Source organism: Pogonomyrmex barbatus, unplaced genomic scaffold (assembly GCF_055798465.1).
Source record: "Pogonomyrmex barbatus isolate J1 unplaced genomic scaffold, ASM5579846v1 scaffold13, whole genome shotgun sequence".
NCBI classification, from domain to species: domain Eukaryota; kingdom Metazoa; phylum Arthropoda; class Insecta; order Hymenoptera; family Formicidae; genus Pogonomyrmex; species Pogonomyrmex barbatus.
Genome location: NW_028297109.1, coordinates 2,637,502 through 2,650,798, shown reverse-complemented (window position 1 = coordinate 2,650,798; position 13,297 = coordinate 2,637,502). Strand labels below are relative to the sequence as shown.

General features: G+C 34.4%; 2 protein-coding genes across 2 annotated transcripts in view; one reads left to right on the top strand and one right to left on the bottom strand.

Moving 5' to 3' along the window:
* nAChRalpha1 (nicotinic acetylcholine receptor alpha1) overlaps nucleotides 1-13,297 on the bottom strand; it is a 220,865-nt gene that overhangs the window by 40,312 nt on the left and 167,256 nt on the right. The window lies entirely within an intron of this gene.
* On the top strand, nucleotides 4,748-13,264 carry LOC105429833 (uncharacterized). Its single transcript, XM_011643031.3, has 4 exons — nucleotides 4,748-5,365; nucleotides 6,091-6,428; nucleotides 10,411-10,521; nucleotides 11,671-13,264. Exons 1-4 carry the CDS (start codon nucleotides 5,228-5,230, stop codon nucleotides 11,921-11,923), a joined length of 840 nt encoding a protein of 279 aa, XP_011641333.2. The 5' UTR covers nucleotides 4,748-5,227; the 3' UTR covers nucleotides 11,924-13,264.

Here is a 13,297-nt window from a genome sequence, read left to right as displayed (position 1 = left end):
GCCGGAAACGTTAATCGCTAATAGTGTGGCGGCAATATTTTACGCTCGCGCCCAGCAACGTGTCCGGCTGTTCGGCTCTTGAGCCGTTAATCGTTCGCTAAATAAAGCCGGAGGAACGGGAAGTCCAAACGCGGCTGGATGTTAATGAATTTGACAATGCTTCGCGCTCGCCTAACTGCAATAATAACGGGCCGGGCTGGACCGGTCCGAGAGAGATCATTCACCGGGCAACTCTCGTGGACGAGCGCCGCAGGAGATCGAAATAAGTGAGCAGGTGAGCCCGAGGATATCCGCTTAATTCGACCGCCGGCCGGCCGAAATAAAACAGCTCGTTTCCATTCCATTTTCGTTTGCGTTTCGCGAACGCGGAGATTCTGGATATTGGTCGGAATAATTGGCTGCGGAACGTGTCGGTCGAATTCGGGCTTTGATCGAATGGGGCTTGCGGGAATCTTGCGAATTTACATACTGATATTTAACACGCGAGAGTTTATTTTTGTACGCGATGTTTTTCGCGAACGATATTTGCAAAACGTATCGATTCTCGTGGAGGGAGGTGACGGAGGTGAATCATATATATTATCAATTGTAATAACAAATTATATTAATTAGGACAATTTATTATACTTTTGTAGTACTTATTTAGTAACTTGTTAAAACCTATCCCTTCAGTCATCGATTTATCGAGTCGGTTTGATAAAAGCAAATTGTTCTGCTCCAATGCAGATGAAGTACATCAAGCGTAATAAAAGAAGTGACGTTTTCAATATTCGATATAGTCGCACGGAGAACAGAGAAAGAGAGAGAGAGAGAGACTGAATGACAATGAGAAAGAAAGTTTGTCGGATACGTCGATAATACGAGGCAGCCCCACGCCGATTATTCATCTCTTGTCACGCGGAAGATCAAACGATATAACTTCGCTTTTATGTAATTTTCATGTTAACGCACTCCGTAAATTTTGTATTCACGTATTTTCTTAACTGTAACAAATTTAATTTAACCAAAGAACAGCTGAATTGATTTAATTCTAAACCTATAAACTACGTCAATCAGGCATACGCGCTGTCAATTCTTTATTCTTTTCTAATTGTTTCGTAGCGATTTTTCCCTCCCTAATCATCCATCGTTAGCGTCACTTAGAAAGGTACATGAGACAGCTTTCATTCATTTTAATTTAAATTAAAATGAATTTAAATTTTATAATCGAAAGATGCTTATTTTTATTGAGCTTTTAAGTATGCTCATTTTTTTAGAGTTATTATGATCCATTCACGCAATTGACGCAATTTAAGAGTAATGTTGACGTAATATCTCCATTATTTCACGAGAAAATCGCGTTAGGCAAAGAGAGAGACAGTTAATTATAAAAGATTGCCTAGCACGCCTGTGTCTTCTTAAGTCAATGTTGAAAACACACGTTGAAACGAATACTGATATACAACATACTCTGTTCCATAAGTATCATAAACACCGATCGATCATTCGCCCGTCATTTTATCACAGGGAGCTAATTTCCTACTTCCTAAACAGCTTACTGAAGTGAGTTACGGGATATTTTTACCGCGAAGGATCGGTCTTCCGTCCTACGCAGGAAGTTCCATTTGCCTCGCCGTTACACGAAAATACTCGGCCAACCCTTGTCAAACGCGCCCCCCCCCCGCGACCACGATCGAACAATTTTCTGGGGCAATTTCCTGCCGTGGGGAGATTATGTCAATGGTATCTGTAAAACTTGTAAACCTCGCACGTCATTCTTGATGTTTTCGGCATACTGGTAATTAAATTAATAATAACGCAAGAATATCCGATCGACACACACACACACACACACACACACACACACACACACACACACACATATATATATATATATATATATATAAAGATGTATAAAAATATATTTAAAATATAAAATATTTATTTAAATTTATTTATATTTAAAATATAAAAATTGTTGCACTTATGAATTTTCTTTATCGGATTTTATTATTGTGCAGAAAAATATAAAAATACAATAACTGAAAAATCAATATTTCACAAGAAATGTGATATTTTATGTCAAAATGTCAGAATAAAGTATAAAATAACATCTAAACGAACAACTTTTTGGCATAGCTTTACAATAGTTTTTTTCAAAGGAGAAAAATCTGCATCAATTAATGCATGAAAGTATTGAATTTCATTCAGAACATTCGAAGTACTAAAAAAGACCATGACCATGACAACTTTAAAGTTAAACCAATAGTATTATCACACATTGCTCTGAAAATTTTTCAACTTAAATCTTCATCTTATTTTTAAAGAAATTTATAAGCTAGTTAAATAAGATGTATGTCAATTAAATGTTAATTAAATAAACAATAAATTTCTTATTATTTATTTTCAAAATTATCTATGCATATAAAATTTTTCCCGTGATTTTAAAAATTTAGGTTTAACAATAATGTATATTGTATAAATAAACATAAAAGAAGAAGTAATGTTTGCGTAAGTAATATTTGCATATATCCTACGTCAAAAATTAATCTAAAATAATCTAAAATATGCATCTAATTTCGAGCTCTTTCTTATGCAACAAATTTTTAAGAAATATTCACATGCTAGATAATTTAATTTATACAACGCTATTTTAGTTAACATTTGCATTATCTGTAATAAATTTGAAATGAGATCAAGCATAGAATACTAATGGTCAACGGTCTCGTTGATCAGAATAGATTTCATCGAATTCCAAGCTCGAAGGACTGCTAACATCTAATTAGTTGTTTCACGAGGTTTGGTGAAGAGGGTTGGCGAGATCCGACGATACCGGCGAATCCGGACCGATTATTGGTTCTTATCGAATGCAAGGTTTCCGATGTATTATTGTACTTGTAGAAAATCGATAGATCTTAATTCGTAGCAATAGATCGAATATTCTTCGTACCTTTTGATCCTTTTCTAAATTATATCGATAGCATCCTCACACAAATTCTTGAAACGACAATCATTGTGTTTTTATTTATAAAAATACCGTTAAGTACATTTCTATGTATACTCTCCAATATATATGTATTAATAAGATTTCATTAAAAGTCCGTGTCATATTATGTGCGAATTATTGATGTGCTCGTTAACGAACCCTCATCTCGGCTACACTGTACATAAACAGTTTCTCTCCACGCATCGATTCTCCGGCGTAACAAATTTTACAACATCCTACGCCATGTTGGCGACCGGAGTACATTAATAATCTCGTCGTTGCAATTAATTGGCTGCTGAAGGCGGTCTGCGAATCGAGCGAACAACGTTTTGGCGTGATTATACCCGCGCCGAGGTAATAAGATCTAGTTTATATTGGCGGGAATATCCAACACGGGGAGCAGTAATATTCGTTGACAAAACAAACGATGTACATTGCGAAGGTAGAGCAGAAAATAAATTACATCGCGCGTATTTACGCTTTAACGCTACACAATGAGATTGTTGTGTTGTTACACGCCATTTTCTAAACCACCACCAAGGAAAATTGCGCTGAATCTTTTCAGTTAAGATTTTTTATTTTCATCATATGCGATTCCTTGGTTTGGTCTGATGATGCCTCGAAAGCCGAGCCTCTGTTTCAACGAAAGGAGGGCGGTCCCGGAGAGGAATGTGACAATATCCTGCCTGTCGTGGCGCGGACGAGCAAAATTCCCTGCACGGAAAAGAGCGGGTAACCTCCCGCAGGATCTACGGGATTCGTGGCCGGAAACCGGCAAGAATGGTGATCGATGTATAATCACGTGAGAATGTACAATTCTCCTCTCTGCCGTGTACATGCACACCGTGGCTGTAACATTCTCGTGGGGCGGGCACGTATTTCCTTGCCAGGAGAGAAACTAATGCCAGCAATTCGGAAGTTTTCCGGGTTAACGTTGAGGAAGAATAGCGATTGCTGGTGCCCTATCGCGGAACGAAAAATTAATTTTGCATCCACGATAAAACACGTACACTTTTTCGGATAGCGTAAACTTCTTAGCCCATTATATAATCTAAATTTTTTTTAAATGTTCTCTGATATCCTTTGTAAATTGTACTTATTATACACGATGTTTAACGATTTATTTTTGTTATCAGAGAAAAACATGCATTATTTTAATTTGTAATCGCTGCATTGAAAAATGTTGAATTAAAAGCAAGAAAATAAAAAAAATTTCACAAAATTCAGCGATGTCTTGAAATCCTGACGGAATTTTAAAAAGTTTTAAATTAATATTTTCTTTTTGAACAAACGCTCCCTTGTGACATTTCATTATTAGTATCTTGACAACTAAATCTCATGTTAACGCAATAACTGGAAAAGCATAATGGCATGGTGAATCCGTGATGTTTAATTCCGGGTTTAGGCGACGCGAAACACCGAATTAAAGTTCCGAGAGCCCGTCTCTTAAATACCTGCGAGCTCGCGATAAATCCAGCCATTGGAGCGTAGCCGACCGGATTATTTATCCCAAGATTATTTCCTCGTACAATTCCAACTTCCGGTCTAATCCTCCCGCCGATCGCTAACGCCCGGTCCGGAGTCACCAGCCCGAATCACGAGCCCGGTGGTTTACGGCAGTTCGCTCCTCGCGATCGCGCCGAGCAAAAAGGCGGCATTACCGGCGTCGCTCATGGGCTGCTTTTATTTCAGGAAAGTCGTCGAACAATTTCTCAACGGATTATACCGAGATTTGCTCTCCGGAAAGTTGGATAATTCCTTTACAAGTTCGCGCTGGAAGAAGTTTCGCCCGTCGCCTCCCGCCTATCCCGCCGAAACCATCCCTTCATCTCTCGCGGCTCTCTTTTTCTGTCTTGAGTCCCGCAGGAGGACAATGGGAATAATTTCCTTTCGCTTCGAGGCGCCTCCCTGACGCGACAAAATTAGCGGTTCGGTTCCTGCGGATTCTCAAATCTGGATTAAAACGGAGATATCGTTTGAAAATTTGACAAATACCAAAGCTTCAGTCGCGGTCAATCTGAAAATAACAAATGCACTTGTTTAAACAAATTTTCATTTTTAACGAAAAAAAGGAGCATAATATATCTATGTAACATATGCATAATAATATCTACTAGCTATCTAAGTCGTATATCTGTATATTTTATGAATGCATACGATGCTTCTTAAATATACTTAAATATTTCATGAAACTATATCAGTCAATTTTCTAATTACTGAGTCTCAACAATGCGGCATATTTGTTTTTTTTTATAGAGTACAATGGATTACAATGCTAAGTATCTGAAGTTTTTAATTCTCTGTCTGGTATTGTCGGAGTACGAAGCGGACAATAAATATCAAACGAATCTTTCGAGGAAACGACGTTACGTCGTTTTTCCCGAGGGCTCCACGTTTTCCGTAAGTATTGCACAATATATCGATCCATTATCGCAAATAATATCAGTAATTTTCTCTTAAATTCAAACGGTATTATCATTCATAGCCAGAAATCATTATGCTCACGTTCGCTCGAATAACAGATTTTTACAAAATAAATATTAATTTAAATGCAAATGTAACGGGTGTATTAATTAATTTAACATTTAGTTGTAAGAGACGTCGCTTGCAAGCTACTGTATGCGGTAATTAACTCGATAATTAATTACTTATCGATTGAACGCACTTGCCAGTAGGTAATTCTGAGGTTACATGGCAGAATTATTATATTTTATTATTATTTGCATGTCATATACACTATAACATTTTTTAGACTTATGACTTATGACAACCTGAATAATTTTTGTTATTAACAGTTTATGCGATAACTACCGAAAATCTATAAATTTTAAGAATTTCAGATAATCCTCTTTGTTCAATTAATTTTTTGTCAAATTAGACATTTTTATGATTGTAAATGCAGTATAATTTTTACTAATTTGTACATATAAAATTTTATTATAAAATTTTATTATAAAATATTATATTATAAAAATATATATGCAATTTGTTAATATTATTTGTAAGAAAAATAAAAATATGTCAAAAGAAAAATAGATTTTCTATTATTGATCGTAATAAATATGATAAAGACATAAAAACGAGAAAACAGTAGATCCAAAATTTAACTCGCATATTGTTTATAGATCGCTCTTTGCCTGACCGTGCACACTTTGACCCCAGACAACATCTTCACAGAAGGCCTTAACTGGGGCATTTCTTACGACCTGCCCAACGAGAGTAAGCCCGCCCTGGAGCCCTTCCTAGAACTCAGAAACGATAAACTTAAAACAGGCAGCAAGCACGATCATTACGGTTCCACAGCAGTTTATAATAAATACAGTGCCCTAAATTCAGGATGGAACGGCAACATTAGGCAGCATTTTGCACCTAGTAGAAATAAGTACCGCAAGTCGGAATACTATTACTTGCAAAGGAGACACCGGAGGGATCTTTACAACAAACTGGAAATCATCATGAACGCGTAAGTATTTCTGAGTATTTTTGTAAAATACTCAGAAATAACTAAACAAGCAACTCGAGAAGTTCTTAAAGTTATACCAAGGATATTTCTTTAAAGCAATTTAGTTTCTGAAACTACTTTTGGAAGAGATAAAATTAATATGTACACTTGAGAAATTATCATTACGCAAAAAATATTAAGTGTACATTTGTTCTTACATAATAAAAGTTTATATAAAGTTCTTATTACACAAATGGAAATTTGTTCTAAGAAGTAATCCTCCAGTTTGAATTTCATGAGGATTTTAGTAGACGCGCGTTTGAGGATCGAATATTCGTAGAGCGCTCTGGAAGGGTGCAAATCGATAATGCATAATAACGCAAATAGCTGGGCATTACGCAAATTATGACAATAACACGACGATATACTGATCGATGTTGTCTAAATTGCGATCTAATTAATTCTGCACTTGATAACGATTAATAACACCCGCGCCCGCGTGTTAAGACAACAAATTTTCCCGGATCAACCGATCACCCACCATCATCCATTCAAATTGAGTGAATATATTAACCTGGATTTCAACATCTTGGGGAAGCGACGAATTTTCACGAGACGTGCTCAGATGAGAGACGCGCTCGGTAATAAAATGGAACGGCGGTTTTAGCGGTTCCGGAGCGATCGAACGGCCGTCTTGTCTCTTTATGGAGACCCGTCCGAAGTACTTCGGTTTCCTTCCGTGTCATCTATCGCGGCGTACCGACGTATCGACCGCATTAACAGGGGAAAAGCCGATACATCGTGATAATGATGGCGCGAACTCTTCGGTACCGTTAGTATGAAGCTAGAGACGCACTATTATCACGTCACGTGAACTTATAATTTCTCACGTCATATTGTATTATCGGCAGACAGACGTACGATGCAATTACGCGGTGGATTTAGTCCAATTAGTTTTAATTATTTAGCAAAGATTCGAATTGCGTTTGCCGGAATTTTAAAATTGAATTTTAACGCTAATTCATAACATCAGACATCCCTTTTCTCTGTTTCTTAAACTTTATATGTAACGATAAATAATAAAAAAATCTATGCCAGTAATTAATACCAGATAAACAAAATGCAAATTGAAGTATTTAATAAGTTAAATTTATTCGATTTAAATCTTATGTTTTGAATGAAAATATTATTTAACGGAATATTTGATATTTTATAATTTGGCTCTTTTATGTCATGATTTTCATTTTGAAAATTTTATATTATATTAAATGAAGAAATTATGTGTATCATTATCTCCATGTATTCAATAAAAAAGGAATCTAAATTAATAAATGCCAATGAATAAAATTAAAACATATAAATTGATGATACAAATTGGAGGAAACAGAGATCAATTATAATTTCATTAATGCGATTATGTATTGTGTGAGAATTCATGTGACGTGATAATGTTTAATCTTAATTGACGGGATGTAACGTTGGTAGTTGTACATTTTATCTTTACTTATTGCAATTTATGGACATCAACTTCAAACGCTTTATGAAATATAAATGATAAAATGAAATATAAAATGATAAATACTTATAAAAAATATAGTATCGCGAAAATAAAATAAAGGATGTTCACGTACGTGTCCAAAAATCCTTGATAATCCGGTATTTGTGATTGTCATTTTTTTATATATAAAAAATTTTTATAGCGAGAAGCAATTGGCAACATCAGCTAGCATTTGTATTGATTAATTTATTATCTTCAGAAAAATCTGCAGGATATACATTTACGTGTCGCTTTCTCAGCTTCTTTTAAATCATACATACATAAGTTTTGTGGCAATATGTCAATTCTTTTTCTTCGCAAAAATATGATCTAAGACATTTTTGTTATCACAATTCGTCGGTTCTCTAAATAGACAAAAACAATTCTACATTACAAGAATATCGCAGTACATTAACAAAAAGATAAAGTTGTGTTATTTATAACTCTTACAAAGCAAATAACTTTGCGGCTGCAACTGACGTTACGACGAAACGACAAAAAGAGATCATTTGTTGAGTCTCGCATAATTCAGAGAACGCGTTCATTGCATCCCTCACGACGCTTTTAAAGACGTTTATCGAACGACATTTAGCAGCGTCGTTTACTCCGCCCGGGGATAACGAGGCGAGCGTTAGAGTATTGCGGTTAATATCCGCATGAAATCATTCACCCCTTCGCCGAGAAGATGCTAAAGTGGTGGGTTTACGCCCGGCATTCTATGGCGACCGCTCGAGTTATGCAAGGATAGGTCTCCATAAATGTGTGAGTGTGCAATATGTAGGAGGAAAGGAACGTCGTCGATGGTTTATAAGGAATTGGTTAGCCGTGGTAGTGCCGTTGGTGCGGCTTAAGGGTGGCATGAATCAGAGTGTGGCGTTTCCACGGCCGCGGAACGGCGGCCTGATAGCGGGGGGTTGTTTCTGAACGACTCCGGCGGACCATTTATCCGTTTCTTGGGCCAACGACCACGGGAAAATAGTTTCTCTCTCTTCCGAGGCCATAACCAGATTTATACCCTCTGCTAGGGTGGTCCGATTATTTTCGTCGGCGGCGTTTCGTTCCTGGACGAATAAGGCCGTGGCATTAGCAGCCAAGCGTTTTTCCTTGAGAAGCATATAACATCGAAGTTATTTAAGTTACTCGGGACCTTATCTATAACATTGACGATCATTTGCGGAGAAATCTTCCACAAATATGATACATAACACAAAATCTAATATCGATCCTCTTATTTCTTGTAAAAAATATTTAATGGTAAAATGTTAATTGATTACTACAAAAATTGATTACTACAAAATGAAGATGAAACCAAGAGTAAAATATAGTTATTGATTTAGATTTTATAATTAAAAATATTTTAGATATTTTAGATTTTTTTTAATAGTCGATATTATATAAGATTAATAAATATGAATATGTAATTAATTGTTATCCCAGCAAGAAAAATTAGATCGTTATTTATAGAATTCCAAAATTAACAATGTATACAAACAAGTTAATAATTTACATAATGTAAAAGAATAAACGGGATAATGTGGCATATGAGATTGTATTTACGTTAGGCAATATTAATACTATTTTCTTGAGATCCATTCCATTAAGATTCTCCCCACAAAATAAATAGCAGACATTTACTTAAATTGCCGATCGTGAAATGTGTTCAGGTTCCTCAATTGCGTTTAATAAATGTTGTCTTATTTTTACTCCCAACATTTATCTCTTCACTAATATGAAACAATTTGCAATTATAATATAATTCATTTGTGGGTAAATAAAGTTTATGTATCATAAGACATTTTTATTTTGTAAAAGTAAATTAAAAATTTAAATATAATAAAATTTTATATTAATTAATGGAAAAATTGGTTATCTTTTGTACCAAAAATCGATTAGATTATTATGCAACTAAACACGATGCTATTTGAACAATTTTTCGTAGTCTTCAACATCTTTTAATCAAAAGAGAATTTGTCAATCAAAAAAGATGTTTTCCATATTCTTTGTCCGTTTTTGAAGTTAATGGAAAAATCTAATAACTGTTGTATCTAATACATTAAAGGTCTTTCTGGATATAAAGCAGCGATAAAAACCAGGTAGAAAAATTATTGTTACAATTTCACTATCCGCAAAAATAGAAGACGTAAATTAAAATCAAATTTAATAGAACACAAAGTGAATTTTTTGAATCTTTTTAGCTTTAAAGGTGTTCTTTAATCTTTGATGAAAAAAATATATAAAGATACCAAAGAACCTGTGATATTTTTAAAATTCTTTATAGATTAAAAAATTCGTTAAGAGCTGATAAAAAAATGGATTATTTATTTCTTCCTTTCCTACCTATGTATATAATATATTTTAATTTATATAATGATAATAAATGTAAATAATTTACATAGTAATTAATATGCAGGTTTCAGTTTATTAGTTTTTATCAAGAAACTATTAAGAAATTTATTGTGTTTTCAGGATGGGCTTTGATGGCAGGACATGTATTCTACGTGCGCTTTGCGAAGCATCCCAGCGATTAATGCCGAAGGGGAACACCTTGATAGAAGAGATGATGAGAATATCATTCTCGTAAGATTCTTAACGAGATGAAAGGGTTTGGCAAATGTGCTGCTCGAAGGGTCATGGATTGGTATTCTATTTTTCGAATTCTTTCCTCTACATTTCACTTTAAGAATTCATGAATATCAAGTACCTCATAATTTTTAAATATTATGATTCAAATGCAGCAATAAGAAAGGAACAAATGGTGAAATTATAACTGATATATAAGAAGAATTTATAATAATATATAAATAATATTTGATATATAGCTTGAAATAAATTAAATACAAATTTTATCGTATTTTCATAAATATTTCATAAATATTTAAAACTTTTTAATTTTTTAAATAATTTTTTTTAATAAAAATTATGTTATCCACTCGACATTAATTGGCCAATATAGCTTTATTAGTTATCTGTCCTCTTGTTTCTAAAAAAACTCTTCACCGTTTATAAGCATAAAAGTTATCGGTGTCTCAACATTTTTGTTCGATTCAATATCACTCGACATATCTCTTTGAAATATCAAAATTTTTTATCGTGAAATCATAAGTAGGTAAGAGCTTTTATAAAAACTTTACGATAAATTGGGCGCTTTTTTCGAAAAATATGTCACTACTATAAATCTACTTTAAATCTTTTAATTAACTTTTGTAAATTTTTACATTTATACATTTTTATACCATTTTATTTAATATAAACTGCTTAAGAAACTTAGAATATCATAATTTATTTGCACTACATCTACTCCAAATTAAATTATATATAGATCGTTAAAATATTTTGCTTACAAAAAAATAACAGATAATTTATTAAAGCCAACGGCGATAAATTAAGAACATGAGTTATGTAATTATTTAAGAAGCTTGTTTGACAATCCACCTTTTCGATTGTTCCATAATTGACGAGCAACCTACTCGTCATCTTGGGCAACAACGCATGATTTGCTAGACAATTTTTCGCGGAAGAGTCTCTCCTGAGAGACTGTCATTTCATCATTCTAGAAGAATATCTCGGACGGTATTACCTCTACGGAGAGATACAGAGAAGACCGAGATCTGTCTTCCAGCCTCTCTTTCCCCCGTTGATCGTCCACGACCCTTCGGCGTGTAATTCGATCGTAGACGGGTCAACGCATGACTCGCAATCTAACTCGCTTTGCCTTTCTCGTTGCAGATTACCTCTGAAGAGAGTGTTCTCCTTCGAGCCGGAGGAGCACCGCACGTACACCCAGGCTCATAAAGCCGGCCACGAGGGTAAGGACTGCGCGGCCATGTTTCCCGGGTGCAGTTTCTCCCTCATCGACTTGGCCCTCGGGAAATATAACGCACCCCCATCCGACCGCCTCGGGGATGTTGCGGACCGCACCGGAACTTTCGGGACGGAGAACGAGCTTGCCGCGGATTGGCCGAGGTACAGCATGAGATAATGCGATGCATGCAAAACGGCAGGTTGATTTCGATGCTGCGGAATATATCGAATGATTCTTACAACGTCGACAATTTGTTCGCGTCTGAAGAAAACGACTATCACATAATGCAAGTTTAATTTCGTAATTTAAAATACACGATGAAAAAAAATCCCGATTTTTTTTTTTGTTTGTTCTGTTTGTCCTCCGAATATTGTGCAGAACGACAAAAATGTGAGAAACTGAAAGGACGATATTTGTAATAAGTGTGTATTATAATATAAAACGTTAACAAACTAATAATTAATATTGCAATTCGTTATTTACTATTTTCTGTACAAAGCTAGCGCAAGTTACGTTCAGACAACTAATATGCGATTTGCGAGTACATCATTACACAGAATGACGCGGATAACAGAGTTGAAAGTGGAAACTGGGACGTTGAAAGCCAGAGAAACATTTCATATGGCGCCGACAAGGTGGATACGATTCAAATGTCCCATAACAAGCTATAACAATATACCTCGTTACATCGTTATCATGCATGATAGTATGATTTAACTAATTGGATAAGATCGTATATCGGATTGAACGACATGGAATATGAAATGGGAAAATATATCGGGAACCGATAAGAAAAGATCGAAGAAGAAATGACTTAAGGACTTGTTGGAATTCAAAGGGATGTATTCCGTTCCCATTCTGTAAGTAGCCAATACGATATTTTTAAAGTATTGAAATTTCCTTTTAAATTCTACGGCACTGTTATATTAGATTCACAATATTGGACTAAACTTAAATTTTCATATTTATCAAAAAGCGAATTAATTAGATTCCTTTATAAACCACCTACTTTCTCATATCTCGTTAATACTTATGAAATTAAAAAATAAATGTTAAGAATCTTTATGAATCATCAGAAATAACGTGATCGTCAGAAATAAAATTCATAAAGAAACGACGTAAAAGAATAATATGGTTTAATTTTGGTAGAAAGTAAAAAGAGATTTAATTTCTTTGTAGAATTAAATGTAAAATAAATTTACGAGACTGAAATTGTTAAAAATTGTTAAAAAAACGATTATAGTAAACATAAAATATAATTATATACAAAAAATGGCAAATACTGCAAAAACTAATCGTGTACAATTGGTATATATATATATATATATATATGTGTGTGTGTGTGTGTGTGTGTGTGTGTGTGTGTGTGTGTGTGTATGATGTGTTATACATATATTTATATTACAAATGAGAAACTGTCCTATATTATTGACACTCAGTAAAATACAAGTACCGAATTTCAATCACATGATAATAAATAAATTTAATTTATACAAGAGAAAACACGCATAATATTGCAATTACATTATTTATGTATTTATTGACAGTAAT